Below are 22,247 nucleotides of genomic sequence, written 5' to 3'. Positions count from 1 at the left end.
GCGTAAAAGGTTTCTTATCTTCTTTATGGGTCCAGATGGCCCCATAAAAAAGATAAGGAACATTTTACCGCAGCAGTAAGTCATGCCGAGACCATCTGAAAAGGACGGGGCTAAAAGAGAAATTCTGTTATGCCACGCTCCTGAACTCATCGCGTCATTAGGGGTGAAATGCTGCTAACACACGAAGTTCAAAAGTCCGCTTTCCATACATTCACTATTTTAGTCAAGTTGCCTGATTCCCCTACACACCGTGATTCTCCATTCAAACCCGACACTCATTCATTGGCACTGCTGCAAGGCGCGGTGAAGATTCGGACCTGCAGAGCACACCCAGCGGTGAGAGGCTGTCTCAGTGCGCTGTACTTTGTTGCGCTCAAACGCCCATATTATGTGGCTTGTTACTAATGATTCCCTATGGGCCTGTCCAGCCCTGAGCAGGGCACACCCGCACTCCCCAACCTGCTGCAGCGGGTGCCATGAATGAACAGACCCACAAACATCTGCTGCCCACACACATATTCCGGCATGCACACGTGCCCCACGATTTACCACTTCCGGTGTGAGCATTTCACCGAGTTCCCGCCTCGTGCTGTGGAGCTTGGGATGCCATCATGGGGTTCAGGTGCAAAAGGTAATACGTCACAATGAGAAGTGGGTTGGGGTGAGGCGATGGCTCGCGGCCTGGCACGCTCTGGGAGTGTCAGCGGCTGCGCGAGCGCCGTAGGAGCCAGAGCCGGCGCGGGGCACGTGAGGGGTGATGGGTGGGCACTCCAGTCAGGGACGGCGTGGGCATGTGAGGGCCAGGAGCTCGTACCTGGGCGGCAGCCTCACTCCCTGCCGGCGTTTGGCTTTTAGTGCCTCCACATTTCGTGTAGCGAGGGTGGCAGTGTTCCAGGTTCAAGTAACACCCCCCCTCAATTAAATTCAGCATAAAGCGCGCGCGTGGGGGAAGGGGTGGTTAAATGGGTCCCGGTCAGTGCTTTCAATGAACCGGTACTGGGCACCGGCACTTTTTATTTTGATTGTGAGAGTACCGGCACTTCTCAAGAGAAATGTAATACTTATAATTGGAAGGGACCAGGCCGGCACTTCTCAAAAACAAGAAGGTACTCCGGTGGAGAGTACCCGCACTTCTATTTTTCCATTTCAAGCACTGGGACTCCCGGTGCAACAGCACATACTGCACCATTAATGGCGACGCCCCGTCTCACCTGCTTGGAAGGACTCTCCTCCCGCTCCGTGCTCTAGGGGGTCACCTACTCTCCCCCGGAGTTAACCCTCACTCAGGACGCTGTTTGCCCCACTGAAGCCGGGCGCGGGTAGTCCATTTATGGTCACAGGTGGTAGTCACACAGGGGACCTGTAGGCCTGGGGCTGGTTCTGTGGAGGGCGACTGTCAATACAACACAACCAGATGCCTGAATCCTGCCCCATTCCTGTCCGTACTCTGTTCTTTACATGTCTCCTCCATTCAGTATCCAGTCCCTGCAGGGGGCAGATGTTGTGACGGGCCCCCTCAGGTAGGCACGAGGAATGATTCGGAGGCAAGTCACCCCAAGTTTATCAGACGCCGACGCTGTTAGTGCTAAGAATCCACAGTCCACGCCTCACTAGTAAGTCCAGTCCAGACTTTCCCTTGGAATTCTGGGACTTGTAGTGGCGGCTTTATACCGGGCTAACCAAGACTACAAATCTCAGAATCCTAAAATGCAGCCCGGGCTGTCCTAACTGTTGATGCACCCCCTCCACACTCTGTGTGTTGCATAATTAGGGAATGGGACTGATATTTTCTGCTTTCTTAAGGGGCCATTCTGCACTGCCATATTCTTCCCCGGACTGGGGTATTTGTGCAAGGCACCATAAATACAGTGTTGGACTTTTATTTTAAAATCAGGGTATTCTGTGAGTTGTGTTCTTGATGCACAACAATTGAACTGACGGGAGCGACGCACCAGATCGCACGAAATGAAACAGCGCACACAAAATCCACAGATCTTCTCGACAAGAAACCCTTGAAGTACAGGCATCTCAGAAGTGAGAGTGCCAGACACCTATACTCCCTGCTAGTGCTACCCATACAAGAAAGTGTATAATGTTAGAATTTGACTTTATAAATAGATATATGTGCCCTCTTGCATACTTCGCATATTTTAAAGCAGGGTGAGCCGAGTGCAGGAACTCTGTGGTGTTTTTATCTGACCTGCGACTAGGTGATTTTCAAGAGAAATTGTGTCTTAAATTCCCTCACAAACAAGCGCTATCTGAAATAAAATAGTCACTTGTCCTGAAGCAATTAGTCCCCAGTACCAAAACGCCTTCCTGTTTGTGTAAGGTGGCCAATAATGTATAAAAACACAGGTGTTAGAAAGCAATTTTTTAGGATCGTTTTTATTTGGGGGAGCTGGTATTTTACAATATTTTCGATGTAGATGCAAAGAAAAAGCGCTAAACGCTTCCTCGCCATCCAGGGAAGTGGACCCTGGTCACATGGCTCGGTATTTCCACTAAAAGGAGAAGGAATCTCACTTTTCTGTTCTTCTTAAATTGATATCCGCAGCCTCAAGCACCGTTTGGTGAGGTTCCTTGAAGGGGGCTGGGGCGCAGAGGTGTCCCCTGCGCTAGGCATAGAGCGCACGGCCGTAGAATGGTGTGTGTGTCTGTGGCTCTGTAAGTGTGTGTGTGTGGCTGTGTGTGTGTGTGTGTGTGTGTGTGTGTGTGTGTGTGTGTGTGTGTGTGTGTGTGTGTGTGTGTGCGCACAAATGCAATAGGTCTCGCATTTGCGAAAGATTAAGCTATTGGCATTGTAAATGGCAATGCCTTTTATTTATCTGTTTTCAAAACCAACACATACATAACAATTTACAATGCCAATAGCTCTACTTTTGCAAAGGCGAGACCGTTGCACTGTAAATGCTTGTTTATCTAAGTGAAGTTAATAAAACATGACCCCCACCCCCTTTCTTTCCATACAACTTAACTTCGCTGAAGCTTTGTTTTGCGGAAAGGCAATACGCAAATGTGGACCACTTTTTTGTGTGTGCCCGGGATGACTTTTGATCCCAATCCAATCCTGCCAGTGGGGCCCTTGGAAGGCGAGGGCCTGGGCAGAGTGCCCAATATGGTCGTGCATTAAAACATCTCTGCTGCTGAGTCCCCCAGAAAATGAACACAGATGAACATTACAGCCGAAGGTAGTCACGTAATAGAAAGTAGTGCTCACTCTGGCAGTCTGGCTGCATAAAGGTTTTTAAAATGCCTCATGCAATGGAGATTCGCAAAAATTAAAAAGTGGGCGTGCGCTCAGGGGAATACATTCAAAAACAGGTTTGCACAAGCAGGCGTTCACATAGGTATTGAAGTTGACCGGATAACAAAAAAAAAAAAAACATCTGCGCCCTCACAAAATATCAGAAAGTGGCTGAACAAGTAATATTACAACAGACCCTTCATCTACACTATTCCCAATTTGTAAATTGTGACTAAATGAAGTTATCAGCAATACACTACTACAGTGGTTCCCAATCTTTTGACTCCTGAGGACCCCCATTGAGTCACCACTGGAAGCCGGGGACCCCCAAGCAATTGGTAGGATTTAAATTTCAAACAATAAAACAGTAATTCGGAAAAAAATTAACACACGTGCACACAAAACAAATACTCAAATTACTAATGATTTTAGGGGCATATTTACAAGCCCCTATCACCATGGGAACATCACTTTTTGAGATGTTCCCGTGGCAATAGGGGCTTTGCCTTATTTACAAGGCAACGTTAAGCCACTTAACGTGGCTTAACGGTTTCTTGTAAATAAGACCCCCTTTCACACAATGCTTAGCGTGAAAGGGGTGGGCAGTGGGTGTTGCAGTGGGCGTTTCCCATGCAACACCCATTGATTTTGACGCTGCCCCCTATTTACAAGAGCAGCATAAATGGGAAGCAGCGCAAAAAGTAAGACCAGGGAAAACCTGGTCTTAACTTGGCGAAACAAGGAGAAATGCTTAATTTCTCCTTGTTTTTGTAAAATGCCTTGGATTGTTTATGTTCAGGAAGGCAACACTTCCTGCACATCAACAATCTTTAAAAAAAATTACATTTAGTAACTTCCATGTGTGATGCATTAAGCAGCACACATACAAGTGACAAAATGACATTTCAAGATTGTTTATGTGCAGGAAGGGGGACCTTCCTGTACATAAATAATCTTCCCCTGTTAAGTGTAGGGCCAGCGCAGGGGAAACGCGGGGTTGCACCATATTCTTGTAAATATGGTGCAGCCCTGCGTTTCTGAAGTAGTGGAGTGTGTTGTTAAGCCAAGAAGGCTGGTCTGGAGAAGCACAAACTTAAGGAGTACTGGTCTGGAGAAGCACAAACTCAGGATTCAGAACATAACACAGTGGTTAGCATTGACTTTAACAATAAAAATGTATTTCCACCCAAATAAACCTTATTAGAAGCATCAGGATACTGAAAGACCGAGAAAAAACATAAGTCACTAACAGTTTGCAAGCAGCTGTTTGATGACAGTTTTTTGGTCACTGTGCTAGATTACGATTGTCACTTATGAACTGCACTGTAACAAAAGAATCCCTGACAAAAGCAGTAACCCGCTGACCGATGCATATCAAATACTGTTTTTTAAATGCGTGGTACACTTTCTTTGCAGTAGGCATATTAACCCTCGGTGCTACATTAGTTCAGTAACAGCTGCCACTGGACAAAACTCTCATGGCTCTCCAGCAGGGAAATTAATCACTGTTATCTTGACACTTTTATTGTTCTTTGAAAACTGCTAATTAAACAAGATACTTTGCTGTGCTTTTAAAACTGCTGCCCGTGGACCCCCTGGGAATGTGTCAGGGACCCCTGGGGGTCCGTGGACCACAGTTTGGGAAACACTGCACTACTACACAAAATACAACCCACAATAAGAGTATTTTTGTTTGTTTTGCAGCCATGGTGTTGCTGAAAAGATCCCGGACCCCTGTGTTCAAAGCAGACCGACCGTTTCTCTTTTTCCTGAGGCAAGCGATCACAGGTAGAGTGTCATCCTCGAGTGTTTGCGTTCCATGCTTGGGCTGTGAATGGGCGAGCAGTGGAAAACGGTCTTGGTGTACACTGCGGTCTCTGAGGCCGTGGTCGCTATGAATAGTCCACCTTGGCACGTTTCTTGTTGAGCAAGTGCTTCTGCGAACTTATTTGGGCCCAGAGGGACAGGCGAAGGTCTGAGCATGCCAGGCAGGTTTGAAAAGCACACCTTGGAATGTTGACGTATCTTGCTGACGAGCCCCAACGCATCTAGCGGCCAATCAGGTGCAGGGGCGAGGGTGACCTCAGGCATGGTTGTCTTTTCAACCACCGGCAGGAACATGTCATGCCTTGTACGTCTATCCCCGTACTGGGGGAAATGGAACTACCAGCCTTCGCATGTGCTGTGAGCTGAGAAACAGGACTGTCTGGAAGTCACCCTCTGGACTTGGGGCTTATTGACAGCTAAGAGGTCCTGTGCACATTCCGCACTCCAATAGTGCTAGCACTTTAGTAGTGCTAGCACTTTATAAACCCGGAGGGCCCATTTCACAACAAAGATGTACATTTGAAACGTGGGAAAGGACTCCTTCGATTGAGTGCAGATTCACTACTTTTTGGAATTCACAAATACAGACCTAGACCTAGACCCAGAGGGGCTTATTTACAAGCCCCTTGCGCCAGACGAAAGTCACTTTTAAAAATGACGCAAAAATGGCGCAAGAGGCTTGTAAATAAGCCCCATGGAAGTCTATGCCCCTCGCAAGTTTCTTGATGTACTACTGGGAATGCAGGGCACGGTATTGGGTAAAGAAGTTCAGGTGTGCAACTCTACATTTAAGTCTGGGAAAATATTTCTCCCCATGCCGAAACGCTTTCACCTCTGCCACTTTTCAAGGTCAGAGGGGTCAGAAAGGAATAAGTAATACTCCCGAGCGCTGCGATATAAAATGACAGAGTTCCAACATGTTCTTTAATTTTCCTATTTTCATACATCCAGCAATTATCACAGTTTTTCATCATTTAGGTGCATCAACCAATGAATTCATTTTTTTCCCCCCGGAGTTTTATATAGTGCAAACATGACCCGAAAGTATCAGAACACTTTACACGAACACCAGTTGTGTTACAGACGGACACATTCATTTTTTGTTCGGCACGTGGAGATTAAGGGGCAGGTTTACAAGGACTGGCGCATCCCTGCATATCAGCAGGGATGCGCCAGTAAAGATGCGTCACGCAATTCTACCCTTGCGCCACAACGGATGCGTCGCATTTACACACGTACCCGTTTCAGTGAGAGACCGACGTTCGTGCGATTAATACCACAACATATCTGTCTACCCAGACAAGACTTCTAGCAGAAACATCTTATCCGCAGTCACAACTGACATCAATAGTCACTGCAGATTTTCCAGTTGAATATATGGAAGGTGGCAACCAGGTTTGATTTCCGCCCTGTCTTTCCAAAGGGGCTTTCCTTGAAAAATTAGTCCTGATGATGGTCTTATTGGTGCCTACAAGCAAGACCGAAACGTCGACCTCATCACCATCTTCACAGCATTAATGCATGAAGGATACCCTTGTATACCTGTGAACTTGGTCTTCTTCCTTTTCCCCTATGGAGTTGTTGATATGTTATGAATTGAATTGTTGATTTATATGTACATCCATTCATAACTGCCAAGATTGGATTAATCTCTTTTTATCCCCATAATGTGTATTCGTTGATCAATTCAATACTAACATTTTCAGATAAAACTAACTTGTTGTGTGCTTACTTTACTTTTCTTCTCTTCAGCCTAATTTCATTGAATGCTTATGAACAATGCAAGAATGATTTAGTTATCCTGTGGATACAATAGGGTTCAATTACTTAATCAACCCTTGAATGATATACGTTTAATCATATGTACTTAGTTTATGAACAAAACCCCTTGTAGACATTCCCTATTTTGAATTATCCATTGCCCAAGCCTACAAGGGTTTATTGGGTTACCCAAAATCTCCTTGCATTTACAAAGTGGCGCACCGTGGCGCAGGGATAGACAGATGCGTGTTGCATCTGATGGCGTAAAGTTGATGCAGTGCTTGAGTTGTGTCGCAAGTGCGACGCAACTCCAGCAATGCTCAGGGGCCGCCCACACCTAACGTGCTGCGTTACACCTTACACCTACTTCAAGCAGGTGTAAGGTTTTGACGTAGTGGGGAAGTAAAAGTGACTCAACGAAATCTTGTAGATTTCACTGCGTCACTTTTACGAGGCTTCTTTACGATGGAATGCCCATCCTGCATACATTATACCTGACGCAGGTTTAATGTGGTGCAGGGCTTTACAACGTGACGCATCTCACTAGATGCGTCACGTTGTAAATAAGTCACGACGTGGCGCATGGTTTATGATGCCGATGCATTACAGAAGTGACGCAACAGCGGCGTAAATGTGTGGCAAAGGGGCTTGTAAATCTGCCCCTAAGTGATTTGCCCAGACTCACAGGATGTTGAGCGTCTCTGCTGGGTTTGCGACTCAAACTCGGTTCTCCAGCTTCAAGGTCGAATGCTCTAGCCCTAAGGCTACATCCTCTCCCCTTCATCAGGGCCAAACTCTGATTATAGTTGTGCGCACTTGGAAGCTGTTCCCTTTATGATTGCGTACAGCAAATATAACCTAGTATGTCGTATCACCGGTAGGATCACCGGTTCCATCATTATTATAAATTAGAAAGTGTTTGAAGATCCATTCATTGAATAAAGAGAGTATTCCAACTCGCGTCAGTAATTGGAAAAGACGAAAATAAGAAACTTAAAAAACATATTGGGATAATTGAAACTGACATTTTATACGTGGTGCTCAGGAGTATTAATTATTACTGCGGTGAACAGACATAATATCGACCTCAAAAATATCGACTGGACATAATATCGAGGTAAAAATATAGACTAGACAAAATATCGACCAGACATAATATAGACTACAAAAATATCGATTACTATCGATATTAATAGCCAAAATATCGAGTCAAAAATATAGACTAGACATAATATCGACTAGATAGAATATAGACAACAAAAATATCGAAAATAAGGTAAGTGTTTTATAATTTGTAATAATTGTGTAATATAAATCTGTAGCGGGTTGTGGGTTTATAGGGGAATAGGGTGGGAAGTAATTTAAATATAATTAATTAAATCTGTAATATAATAGTAATTGTTAATTAATTATTAATTGTTAATTAATTAAAATATAATTGGTAATTAATAATAATTGATTAATTGATCAATAATTACATTTTCGTAAAATATTTTCTGTAGCGGGTTGTGGGTTTATAGGGGAATAGGGTGGGAAGTAATTTAAATATAATTAATTAAATCTGTAATATAATAGTAATTGTTAATTAATTATTAATTGTTAATTAATAAAAATATAATTGGTAATTAATAATAATTGATTAATTGATCAATAATTACATTTTCGTAAAATATTTTCTGTTGCGGGTTGTGGGTTTATAGGGGAATAGGGTGGGAAGTAATTTAAATATAATTAATTAAATCTGTAATATAATAGTAATTGTTAATTAATTATTAATTGTTAATTAATTAAAATATAATTGGTAATTAATAATAATTGATTAATTGATCAATAATTACATTTTCGTAAAATATTTTCTGTAGCGGGTTGTGGGTTTATAGGGGAATACGGTGGGAAGTAATTTAAATTTAATTAATTAAATATGTAAATTAATAATAATTGTTAATTATCATTTGGTAAATAATTAAAATATAATTGGTAATTATAAATATTTAAAGAATAAAAAATAATTAGTAAATTAATTTCTGTAGTGGGTTGTGAGTTTATAGGGGGATAGGGTGGGGAGTAATTTAATGATAACTAATTAAATATGTTAATTAATTAAATGTGTTAATTGATTAATAATTGAGCATTAAATAAAATTTACTTTGTAAATAAAAGTAATTGGTTTTGGAAATTAAATTTAAGTTTTGGGTTTTTGGGTAAAGGGGTATTTTTAGGGTTCAGGGTCAGTTTTGGGTTTTTGGGTAAAGGGGTATTTTTAGGGTTCAGGGTCAGTTTTCCGTTTTTGGGTAAAGGGGTATTTTTAGGGTTCAGGGTCAGTTTTCAGTTTTTGGGGTAAAGGGGTATTTTTAGGGTTCAGGGTCAGTTTTCAGTTTTTGAGTAAAGGGGTATTTTTAGGGTTCAGGGTCAGTTTTCAGTTTTTGGGTAAAGGGGTATTTTTAGGGTTCAGGGTCAGTTTTCAGTTTTTGGGGTAAAGGGGTATTTTTAGGGTTCAGGGTCAGTTTTCAGTTTTTGAGTAAAGGGGTATTTTTAGGGTTCAGGGTCAGTTTTCAGTTTTTGGGTAAAGGGGTATTTTTAGGGTTCAGGGTCAGTTTTCAGTTTTTGGGGTAAAGGGGTATTTTTAGGGTTCAGGGTCAGGTTTCAGTTTTTGGGTAAAGGGGTATTTTTAGGGTTCAGGGTCAGGTTTCAGTTTTTGGGTAAAGGGGTATTTTTAGGGTTCAGGGTCAGTTTTCAGTTTTTGGGGTAAAGGGGTATTTTTAGGGTTCAGGGTCAGTTTTCAGTTTTTGAGTAAAGGGGTATTTTTAGGGTTCAGGGTCAGTTTTCAGTTTTTGGGTAAAGGGGTATTTTTAGGGTTCAGGGTCAGTTTTCAGTTTTTGGGGTAAAGGGGTATTTTTAGGGTTCAGGGTCAGTTTTCAGTTTTTGGGTAAAGGGGTATTTTTAGGGTTCAGGGTCAGTTTTCAGTTTTTGGGTAAAGGGGTATTTTTAGGGTTCAGGGTCAGTTTTCAGTTTTTGGGTAAAGGGGTATTTTTAGGGTTCAGGGTCAGTTTTGGGTTTTTGGGGTACAGGGGTACTTTGTAAAAATAAAGTAAAATTACATTTAAATTAAATTAATTAAATAAAATTAAATAAAATAAAATTATATTATAATAATTTTCATTAATTTATATTAAAAAAATTATTATATACTTACCAATACTTACGTTGTAATGGTATGCGTTGTAAAGGTATATGCGTTGTAAAATCTTGCGTTGTAAATGTATGCGTTGTAAAAGTTTTTGCGTTGTAAAAGTTTCGTTGTAATGGTAGGCGTTGTAAAAGTATGCGTTGTAACGTCATACATCCCTGGAGTGGGAATAGTAATTTTAACCCCTACGCTATCCAGCGCTTTCCCTACTGTTGCACCCACTGGAGTGGGAATAGTAATTTTAACCCCTACGCTATCCAGCGCTTTCCCTACTGTTGCACCCACTGGAGTTGGAATAGTAATTTTAACCCGTATGCTATCCAGCGCTTTCCCTACTGTTGCACCCACTGGAGTGGGAATAGTAAATTTTACCTCTACGCTATCCAACACTTTTGCTAATGTTGAACTCACTATAGTTGTAACAATACATTTTAACCATTTTCTATGTTACGCTAAAAATGTTATATATGTTTATTTAATAATATGTTTTTATATATATATATATATATATATGTATTCTTTTTGGTGATATAATTTTTTTAATTATATTAATTATTTATTAATACTACATTTATTTAATAATTATTTCTAAGTTTATATTAAATATATTTATTACTATATTAGTTTTAACTTAATTTTAAAATATTTAAAAAAATCGATATTTTGACTGTCTATATTTTTGTAAGTATATATTTTGGAGTCGATATTTTGGTACTTACCTGTTTGAAGATAGGGAATCGATATTTTGTCTCTCGATATTTTTGACTCGATATTTTTGTATCTCGATTTTTGTGAGGTCGATATTATGTCAGTGATCCATTACTGCTGGGAGCATCTCTTCCCTGCGTTGGAGTGTGGTGGCCATTTCATGTTCATGGAGCACCATATGAAAGAACTGTTTGGATTGACAAAATAAGGAGCACACATGTTTGCGAAGACATATAGCCTTTTTTATTATTCTACATGCAGTCACAGGTGCAGTTAAACGGTGCTTGATTTGGATGGTGCAGCAGGTGCAGCTGCACTGGGCCCTAAAGTTATTACGACTCCTCTAAACACCTAATATTGCTATATTTTACAATTATATAGGCAGTCACAGGCGCAGTTATCTAACAAGGGCAAGGGTCATGATTTCAATAGTGTAGCAGGTGCAGTGGCACCAGGCCAGAGGGTTGTCAGAACTCCTCTATGCACCTAATTTTGCTATATTTTACAGGCAGTCACAATTGCAATTACCTTGCAGTTAAAAGGGGCTTGATTTAAATGGTGAAACAGGTGCTGTGGCACCGGAGCCAAAGTTGCCATAACTCCACTAGACACCACTATAGCTGTATTTTACTATTAAGCAGGCAGTCACAACTGCAGTTATCTTGTAGGCAAAAGGATCATAATTCGAATGGTGTAGCAGGTGCAGTGGCACCGGGCCCAAAAGTTATCAGAACTCCTTTAAACACCTAATATTGCTATATTTTACTATTAAACAGGTAGTCACAAGTGCAGTTATCTTGCAGGCAACAGGGTCAATATTTGAATGGTGCAGCAGGTGCAGTGGCACCGGGCCCAAAAGTTATCAGGACTCCTCTAAACACCTAATATTGCTATATTTTAATACTAAGCAGGCAGTCAAAATTGCAATTACCTTGCAGTTGAAAGGGGTTTGATTTAAATGGTGAAACAGAGCAGTGGCACTGAAGCCAAAAGTTGCCATAACTCCACTAAAACCCAAATATTAGTATATTTTATTATTAAACAGGCAGTCACAATTGCAGTTATCTAGCAAGCACTATGGTCAGGATTTAAATAGTACAGCAGGTGCAGTGGCATTGGGACCAAAAGCTCCAGGCACCCCACTAGACACCAAATATGGCATATTTTACCCCTAAACAGGCAACCCCAGCTGCAGTTACCTTGCAGACAACATGGTCCTGTTTTGAATGGGTCAGCGGATGCAGTAGCACCAGGACCAAAAGTTGTCAAAAGTCCTCTAAACACATAATATTGCTATATTATACCACTATACAGGTAAACACCATTGCAGTTACCTTGCAGTTAAAAAGGGCCTGATTTGAGTAGTGCAGCAGGTGCAGTGGCACTGGCGTCAAAAGCTCAAGGGACCCCGCTAAGTGCAGAATATTGCTAAATTTTACTACTAAACAGGCAGTCACATGTGCAGGTATCTAGCATGCGCTATGGCCATGATTTCAATGGTGCAGCAGGTGAAGTGGCACCAGGGCCAAAAGTAGTCAGAACTCCTCTAAACACCAAATAGTGCTATATTTAACTACTAAATAAGCAGTCGCAAGTGCAGTTACCTTGCAGGCACTAGCATCATGATTTGAATGGTTCAGCAGGTAGAGTGGCACTGGGGCCAAAAGCTCTAGGAACTCCTCTAAACACCAAATATTGCAATATTTTAAAACTACTCAGGCAGACCCAAGTGCAGGTACCTTACAGGCAATAAGGTGATGATTTGAATGGTTCAGCAGGTGCAGTGGCACAAGGGCCAAAAGTTGTCATAACTCCTCTAAATACCAAATATTGCTATATTCTACTACTAAACAGGCAGTCACAAATACATTTATCTAGCAGGCACTAGGTGCATGATTTGAATGGTACAACAGCTGCAGTGGCACCGGGCCCAAAAGTTGTCTGAACGCCTCTAAACACACAATATTGCTATTACATTAATTAATTTTATTTGTTCCCTCTTTCTTTTCATTTTTATAAATGTTGCTATTACTTATCCACACTATACCACTAGTAACAGTAACATATATTGCCTCTCAGTACATAAACAAGTCATAACACTTTAACAGACTTTCTGTAACTTATATTGTATAACTACTCAGCATGCTACAACTTACAACAAAAAACAGCTTATTATTAATTACATAGGCAAAACCTAATGCCTTTACCATTGCTTGTTAAAATGTGGGGCTGCATGGAAACATCGTGCTACTCCACTACTGCTGTGCCCCTACATTGCAGCTGAAAGCAGAGATAGATGATTTTTGGGCAATACATATAATGAAATTATACATGGGTAAAAAGTGAATTACGGGAATTATTTCACCTTAGCGTTCTGAGTGTCATCATAGAAAACACAAGCTTCGCTCTCATTGTCTATTTGATGTCAATAAGAAGCTCTTGGTTGAAAACATCCCTGTAATTCAATATGACCTATTTAAAATTCTAAATATAATGGATAACAAAATGTTTTTTCTTCATTCACAACCAAATCCCCCCCCCCCCCAACCCCCCGCGACCCGCCCCCCTACTGCTGTTAAATACCATCCACCACTGAACTTGGGATGATAAGTTAAAAGAAAAAAAAACTTATGGTCACCAGAGCTTCATAACAGATGTGTGCACAGGCGTCAAGGTGCGTGCATGAACATACGTCATCACGCTGAAGCCAGCCATTTTTATATATTTTTCTCTATACCATTTAGCATCAGAAGTAAGCGTTTTTAGGTCTCGCTGAACCAACGCGCATGCGTTGTTCTGCGAGTGTATAGTAGGCAAAACAGCTTTTGAAACCAGCGAGGATTGTCCCCAAAGCATGTGAGTTACTCAAGTGCGACGCTTCCCCAGCGCGCACTTGAGCGCACTTCTCAATCACACCCCATATGGTGTTCCCTCCCACTCGCTCGCACATCAAAGGCTGCTGCTCCCCCGCCAATGCGCTCCCGCCTTTCACACTTCAAAGGAATGCGTTTCCCTGCCGCTTTTCATTTCATTTTGCGGCCGCTTTTTGTACCTGGGCTCCCCTGGTTAATAGAGTCACCCAAGGGGGTCTGTGAGCTTTTTATTACACCGGGGATCGACCGATGATTAAATTTCACGTGTCTGGTGCTTTCCCCAGTCTTTGCCCCAATATATTTGATCTCTTCTCCCACCAGTTTTTCGTCCGCATCCATCATCTATCTTTTTACCTGCCTTTTCCCCCGTCCATTCCCCTCTTTCCTCCCCCTGCAATCGCAGTTTAGACAAGGGTCGGGTTGCAGTCCCCGCCCCCTCAACCTCGCACGACCACGATGCTTAACATCCCTGCCCGCCTTTCCAGTACCTCAGCAAAAGAGTGGTGAAACAGGTGCATTTTAATTGAGACCCATTGACTCGTACGGCCTTATCATCCATGGGGCATTTTAGGAACCACAAAGAAAAAACATCTTCGGAGGTCCATTAATTTCTGTTTGATCAGCGACAGGCCGATTTCTCTTCAATTTAAACTCGCAGCAGTTGCCATCCTACATGCAAATACACATTTAAGAGAAGCTGCAAGTTTGCTTTATTGAATTAACAAGAAAAGCAAACAACGACTCGACTTTATTTCACCCAGAGCAGCAAGAAACAAAACGCGCGACACACAAAGCCGGGTTAGCAATGAGTTGATGTTGAGAAGAAAGGGCGTGGGGTCAAGTTAAATATATTTATTTTAGAATTTTAAAGCTAAGCAGCAGAGTTTGGTAGTACGTATTCCAAGTACTCAATGGGTCACTAAAAATAATCAGGAGCTACAGAAGGAAATGCTTACTAAACTCGTTTGAACAAGCCGCCCTTTTCTGCAGCGACATTTTCAACCAGTGCAGAGTTGTGGATAACAATGACATTCTAAACACCTTCTGCAAGTCCATTTTTTTTGTCCAACTGTTGTATTAATTGTGTAACGTTCCTTTCAATTGTGTGTGCCTTCGACGCAGAGTTGTGTTGGGTAAAAAGCAAACTGGGCTGACTGTAGGTGGCCCCTAGATACTGCTCCATTTGATACCTCATTAGATGTTGCACATGGGCATAGAGTGAAAGGGCATTTAAATTCGAGGGGAAAGACAACTAAACGGCCCGCAGACTTGCTAGTCATTTCCCATGCCCTGTCGATGGCGCCATGGGGTCATGAGGCTTAATTTTGAAGTATCTATGTCTTTTGGCCTGGTTCCATTATGTTTCGACCCTCTGGTTACCACATTCACTGGGTTGGGGCGCATTTGTCTGTTGACAGCCTTTCAGAAAGATCTGTGATCTAGCGCTGTAACATAACTTCTTTCATGTAGCTCCTTGAATCGGCCACATAAATACTTCCAGTCCCTGATGTCAAGTGATACAGTTAGGCAACCGAGTGGAGTGTTTTGGGTGCACTGAGTGGTATCACACCCTGGGCAGGGGATCTGCGCTCCTGATCTTTCAGACACAAACATTTCCTGTGCAGAGGGGAGGTAGCTGGGGGAAGAGGCCGCCTTGGGCTATCAACGAAACCGGATCCTGTGAGTGCCTGAACTTCCTGTAACAAGCACTGTTTGTATTTGAAGAAGCACCACTCAGAACCACCACAGCACCACTCAGCACCTCCACATTATCACTCAGCAACACCACATTATCACTCAGCACCACCACAGCACCACTTAGCACCACCACAGCACCACTCAGCACCGCCACAGCACCACTCAGCACCACCACAGCATCACTCAGCACCACCACTCAGCACCACCACAGCATCACTCAGCACCACCACAGCACCACTCAGCACCACCACAGCATCACTCAGCACCACCACAGCACCACTCAGCACCACCACAGCATCACTCAATACCACCACAGCACCACTCAGCACCACCACAGCACCACCACAGCACCACTCAGCACCACCACAGCACCACTCAGTACCACCACAGCACCACTCAGTACCACCACAGCACCACTCAGCACCACCACAGCATCACTCAGCACAACCACAGCATCACTCAGCACCACCACAGCACTACTCAGCACCACCACAGCACCACTCAGAACCACCACAGCACCACTCAGCACCACCACATTATCACTCAGCACCACCACATTATCACTCAGCAACACCACATTATCACTCAGCACCACCACAGCACCACTACCACCACAGAACCACTCAGCACCACCACAGCATCACTCAGCACCACCACACCACCAGTCAGCACCACCACAGCATCACTCAGCACCACCACAGCACCACTCAGCACCACCACATCATCACTCAGCACCACCACAGCACCACTCAGCACCACCACAGCACCACCACAGCATCACTCAGCACCACCACAGCACCACCACAGCATCACTCAGCACCACCACAGCACCACTCAGCACCACCACAGCATCACTCAGCACCACCACAGCATCACTCAGCACCACCACAGCATCACTCAGCACCACCACAGCATCACTCAGCACCACCACAGCACCACTCAGCACCACCACAGCATCACTCAGCGCCACCACAACATCACTCCGCGCCATCACAGCATCAATCTGTGCAACCATTCAACAACAACTGGTTCAAATATGTTCTCTCAATGTTTCAAGCTTTATTACAAATGTCACAAAAAGATGTTAATATTTCACTTCTGTTCTTGGATTTTCATCACAATAAAATACACTGAACATAATCTTCACAAAAGTTATTTACAAAAGTTTAAGCAATTGCAATTATAAATTACAATCACTTTTAAGTATTAATTATTTAAAAAAATTAAAAGCCGTTGTTATTTGTAATATCAATACATCTTAGTCACGTAAATTCAAAACATATTGCATTACAAATGCTATAGGTTTCACATTTGCAAAAGTTATAACTGTTGGAATTGTAAATGACAAAGCTATTAATTTAGCTATTTTCAAAACCAACACATAAATAAAAAAATTGTCATTTACAAGACCAATAGCTCAAACTTTCATAATGCGAGACCTATTGCATTGCAAATGCTTGTTTTTCTTGTTGCCAGAACTGTTCAGCATTGGCAACAAGCATTCACAAAGTCACAATATCAGTTAATACCAATGCTTTTTAAGCTTTTTAATTGTGACATTACCAATCTGTAGCAAGCAAATTACACAACTTCTGTATTCTAACAATGTAATACCATTGATTTACAACGTCACAGAGTCTGTTGTCAGAGTCATCACGTAGTGTACACATGGCAGATCACAGAGCAGAATTACAACTGGCGTTCACACGATTAAACCGAACTATCTTTTACTCTCTCATCAGAAATATTTTCTCCTGGAAAAACCGTCTTAAGCCAATAAAATACATCTATCGTAGTATGTGTGTATTCTGCACTGCTGGATACTTAAAGCAAAAAAAATCTGCATTTTACTACACAATCTAGGCCACAGCCGGATTAACATGTAACATATTAAACTATGTAATATATACGTTGGCAAAACTTTACAAGCTGCATCTTGGGGTATTAGGTTTGGCAAAACATATTCCATCTTTCAAGAGGAGAAGGAGGAAGAGACTGAGGTTCGGGAGGACGATGAGGCTGTGGGCACGTTTTTTATTTTTTCCCACAGAGAAAACGTGGCATGTTGTAAAATCCCTATCGTTTAATTTTTGGCAGTAGACCTCACTCGTGGAAAGAAAAAAAAATCTTACTGAACAATTCAGATAAATTGTTATTACAGTCGCCTAGCAACACCACAGTCCCTCTGAAAGCTGCTCTGGCACAAACCTCCCTCCTGCCACTTTTCCTTAACTGAAAGTGAGATGGCAGGCTGTGCCTGCCAAGAGCCTCTTTATTTTTATTTATTGAACACTTGGCTCTTGAGGCTGAACTGCATGCTCATAAAACAGCATGCTGCTTTGACTGAAATAACTGCTATGTGCTGGAGTTCCCTTCTGTGCTGCTAGGTATAAACTCCACCGCGCCATGCGGAAATAGAGGCATGGCTATGCAGCAAATGGAAGGTTCTAAAGTATACAAATGTAAGCCTCACAGGGTGGGCACATTTTTTATTTAACAGTGTCTAGACTAATTTGCATAAGGCTGGGTCTGAACTGGGGTGGAGAAGTGAGCTAAAGAATGATGATGGATTAAACCCAGATCTGTGACTGGGGGTGAGTGTCTGAAAGGTTTCAGCGCCCCGTCCATCATCTCGTTGTGTTTGCTCCACATTTTTTATTTCCTCTATGCAGTCGGCTGAACTTGGGAGATTTTGCACTCGGGTACGAAGTTTCGTGTATTTACCTGAAGTCAGCGTGGTTGTTAACAGATTCCTGTAGCCGGATGTCCTGCTCAAAATGGACAAAGCCTCAAGCTGTTTTCCTGCTTTTAGGTGCTTTTCTGCAGCAAAACTGAATGACCACGTTTGGTCTTGTCATCTACTTTAACCCATTTTGAAGTTGCATCCTTGGATTTATGAACGTGGGAAAGGAGACTGAGCACCGCTACGCCAAATACCATGCATTGGCAAAGCCAGTAGTTCTCACCCATGCAAAAGCTTACGGCTTTGGTGATGTGTTTTAGCAGTGGCGACTCCTCCGCTATGGCGTAGGAGCGTCGCCTACTTCAGGCAGTGCGCTTTATCAGGCGGGGCTGCTCTACTCTCGGAGCAGGGCAGGGAAGGAGTGGTTTGCCCACTCCTAAGTGCACAATGACTGTTTGGTCAGCCCTCTCTGGCCGCCCAAAGCAGTGATGCGCTCTCTCACCGTTCTCCATGCAGGCTGCATTACAGCCTGCATGAAGAACCTGCCCACCCCTCTAGCCCCTGGCTGAGCGCCGTATCATGGCGCTCAGACCAATCACAACGCTGCATTGCAGCTTTGTGATTGGCTTAGGGGAGGGAGCCTTGCTGCCTGCTTCTTGTTCCTAAAGTAAGAGGCAGGAGAGCAGGAGCGGAGACGCCGGACCCGGCAACAAGGTACGTTAAAAAATATATATATATGCTCACTCCCTCCCGCAATTGCGACCCCCCGCAATCTCCTGCACCTGGGTGGGGTAGACTGGAGTGGAGTTGGGTAGATTGGAGTGGAATGGGGCAAAGATTGGAGGGGGCAGATTGCTTGGATGGGAATACGGTAGAATGGAATGGAGTGGGTGTAGATAGGGGTAGTTTGGAGTGAGATGGTTTGGGGTGGAGTGGGGTAGATTGGGTGAGTGAGGTGGAATGGGGTAGATTGGATTGGGGTAAATGGGAGTGGCATGGAATGTATTGGGGGTAGATATGGGTGAAATGGGGTATATTGGGTGGGGGTTGATTGGGGTGGAGTGGGGTAGATTGGGGTGAAGAGGGATAGACTGATGTGGAGTGGGGTAGATCGGGGTTGAGTGGATTGGGATATATTGGGGTAGATTGGAGTGGAGTGGGGTAGTTTGGAGTAGGCAGATTGAACTGGGGTAGTTAGGAGAGTGGAGTAATAGAGTGGAGTGGGGTAGATTAGGGTGGAGTGGGATAGAGTGGAGTGGGATAGATTAGAGTGGGATAGATTGGGTGGATTATGGAAGGTAGATTGGAGCGAAATGGGGTAGATTGGAGTGAGATAGGAGTGGGGGTGTTTGGAGTGGAGTGGGGTAGACTGGAGTGGAGTGGGATAGAGTGGTGTGGGTAGATGGGGTGAGGTAGATTGGAATGTGGTAGATTAAGTTAGGGTAGAGTGAAGTGGAATAGATTGGAGTGGAGTAGAATGGAGAAGGTTGGAGTGGGGCAGATTGGATGGGGTAGATTGAAATAGGGTAGTTTGGGGTGGAGTGGGGCATGATAAATTGGAGTGGGGTGGATAGGGGTGCAGTGGGTTAGATTGGACTAGAATGCATTAGATTCGGGTGGCATGTGGTAGATTGGAGTAAAGTGGGGTAGATTGGGTAGAGTGAAACAGAGTGTGGTAGATTGGGGTAGAGTGAAGTGGTGTAGATGGGTGGATTGGAGTGGGCGGATTGGAGTGGGGTAGGTTGGGGAAGATTTGAGAGGGGTGGATTGGGGTGGAGTGGAATTGGATAGATTGGAGTAGAGTCAAGATTGGAGTGCACTGACATAGATTGGGGAAAAGTGGAGTGTAGCAGGTAGATTTGAGTGTAGTGGGTTAGATTTGTGTAAAGTGGAGTGGTGGAGATTGTGTGGATTAGAGTAGGGTAACTGGGAAAGAAGTGGGGGAGATTGGAGTGAGGTAGATTGAAGAGGAATGGTTTGAGTGGGGTAGTTTGGAGAGGGTTAGATTAGAGCAGAGTGGGGGTAAAGTGGAGTGGGGTAGATTAGAGCGGAGTGGGGTAGATGTGTGGGTTGAATTGCAGTCGGATAGAGTGGGGTGGGGTAGATTGCAGTGGGGTGGGGGAGAGTGGGGTAGATTGAGGGAGAGTGGGGTAGATTGAGGTAGAGTGGGGTAGATTGGGGAGGGATAGATTGGAGTAGGGTAGATTGGGTTAAAATTAAGCGTGTTCCGAGTCCGGGCAAATCCAAATAAAGTGTAGAGAAAAATCAGGAGATACTTGTGACATGAGTGGTTCGTCATGTTTCTCTGAGCAGTTCTGACAAGAACTGCCCTAAAGATTTGACCAAATCAGGGGTGCCGCTGCAAGTCACAAGCTGATGCTGACAATGTCAGAAAGAAAGAGAATTCACCATTAAGTAGAGCCTGGGAGGCTGCAACTATGTGTCGCCGTTGAGTACATCCTGGTCGGCCTGGGAAATTGCTGCTGCCATAGAAGTCAGCCCATGACGTCTGGGCCCATTGTACTTTGATCCTCCATCGATGCTGGCACCGAAGAGAGGCTGCCTTGAGGACAGAAGGCATAGGCTACCCTCGTCACATCAACTGATCTTCCAGACCAATGCACATGTACTGTGAGGCTTCAAAGGCAACCAGAGCAAAGGAACGAGATGCACTGCAAAGAAATAGAGCGAAAGGACGTGGGACTTTCTGCCCAAACTAAACCTGAGATCAGAACTATTAAACTGAGTTACACATCTGAATCCATTGAGAATAACAGTGAAATAATATGTATCTCTGCTTAATACGTGCCTCTGCCACAGAATACTGGGGATGTGAAGATACTTGAATCACCCTGGTGGGGAAAGAATATTGAGCCTGGGATGGTGTTGCGCTTACTGGGATCAATACCATGGCTACACCCTGCATTTGCTAATCAAACTGAATAGCGTATAATTTAGTACTGCTGTTTGATTAGAGTACTTACATTTACAAAAAGGCAAGCACTAGGTTGACATTACATTATTGTGTCTGTTGGTTGACTGTTGAGTTCTGAGCTCTTGCCCCGTACACCACCGCCCTGCGAATCTTATGACTGCGCTCCCTTGCTACCCTGATATTCTGTTGTGGACAGGCTTGTATTTTGCCTACTTTGCAGAGCCATAGTAGGACGGACACCAGTGACAAATGACTCAGCCGCACTGCAAGTCAGTAAAAACCACAAAACTAATATGAATTTTTTTTCGAAAATTGCAAAAATATTTTTTGCAACTGCGCATTCTCAAAGCTAGGAAGATTGACTGTGGTATGGTAAATCTTTTGTTGTCATTCTTGGGGGGAAAACACTCATGCACAGCATGTTTCCCATCAACCCACCCCATCCCCCCCAAAAAATGTTACATTTTGGCTACTTTCTCCATCTCTTTGGGGGAATCCACAATCCCTGGGTACCTTTAGAATTCATAATTCCCAACATGCGGGGATTATGTTGCAAATTTGACTTGCATGCCTTTGGTACAAAACAAGTTGTGCAGTCATAAGTGTGGACTGGAAGAGCAAAAAAAAAAGCCTCAGCACTGCGGGGTAGGGTGACTATCAACGAAGTGGTTAAACTTTAAGACTACCTCTTTAAATATATTTGTCATGAACTCAAAAGATTTGGATTGTTATCTACTATTCATTGGCTGGATTCAAGGATGAATATTTATGTATTGTATTTGTGTTCTTTTTTGTAGGTACAGTGCTGTTCATTGGAAGAGTTACAAATCCCCTGGAGTAACCAAAATGTCATAGATTCACTTTGCCTTTTTCTGCTTAATTACTCTGAAGAAAAAATAAATATTTATTGAAATTCAAAATCAAAAACTTTTGAAAACATGTTTTTTTATACATTTGCTTGTGAATAAAATGTTACTACTTTTTTAGTTTTGTGTCATTTTGTATTTCATTACTCTTTCTAAATAATTTAAATCTAGCAACCTCTCAGATACAGGGTGTACAGCTATCCTACTATCATTGGGATCACATTCTGTCTAAACTCATAGAAAAATAATAGAAATATGAAACTATCTTGAAGAATTTTCACGATTACTCAGCCTAAAGGAATTCTCCAGTAGAAAGCGGAATATAGACAAACCCGTACATGAACCGTAAGTGTAAATGACAGCTTGGGCAGTAAGAGGAAACATAGTTTGAACTGAACCCCATAAATCGTGTGTTACTCAAAACTTAAGAAAACCACCTTAACAAAATAATCTTTAGATCAT

At 43.1% G+C, this 22,247-nt stretch overlaps 1 protein-coding gene across 1 annotated transcript in view; it reads left to right on the top strand.

The window, feature by feature from the left end:
- The window catches only part of SERPINE3 (serpin family E member 3), a 110,127-nt gene extending 88,367 nt beyond the window's left edge, over window positions 1–21,760 (top strand). Inside the window, 2 exon segments of the mRNA XM_078658878.1 lie at window positions 4,952–5,035; window positions 21,717–21,760. Of these exon segments, the coding sequence (XP_078515004.1) occupies window positions 4,952–5,035; window positions 21,717–21,760 (128 nt within the window).
- The last annotated feature ends 487 nt before the right edge of the window (window positions 21,761–22,247 follow it).

The sequence above is a fragment of the Lissotriton helveticus genome, chromosome 8, assembly GCF_964261635.1.
Source record: "Lissotriton helveticus chromosome 8, aLisHel1.1, whole genome shotgun sequence".
In the NCBI taxonomy this organism is placed as follows: Eukaryota; Metazoa; Chordata; class Amphibia; order Caudata; family Salamandridae; genus Lissotriton; species Lissotriton helveticus.
The sequence above is the reverse complement of the archived record's forward strand: the minus strand, read 5'-3'. Positions and strand labels throughout refer to the sequence as shown.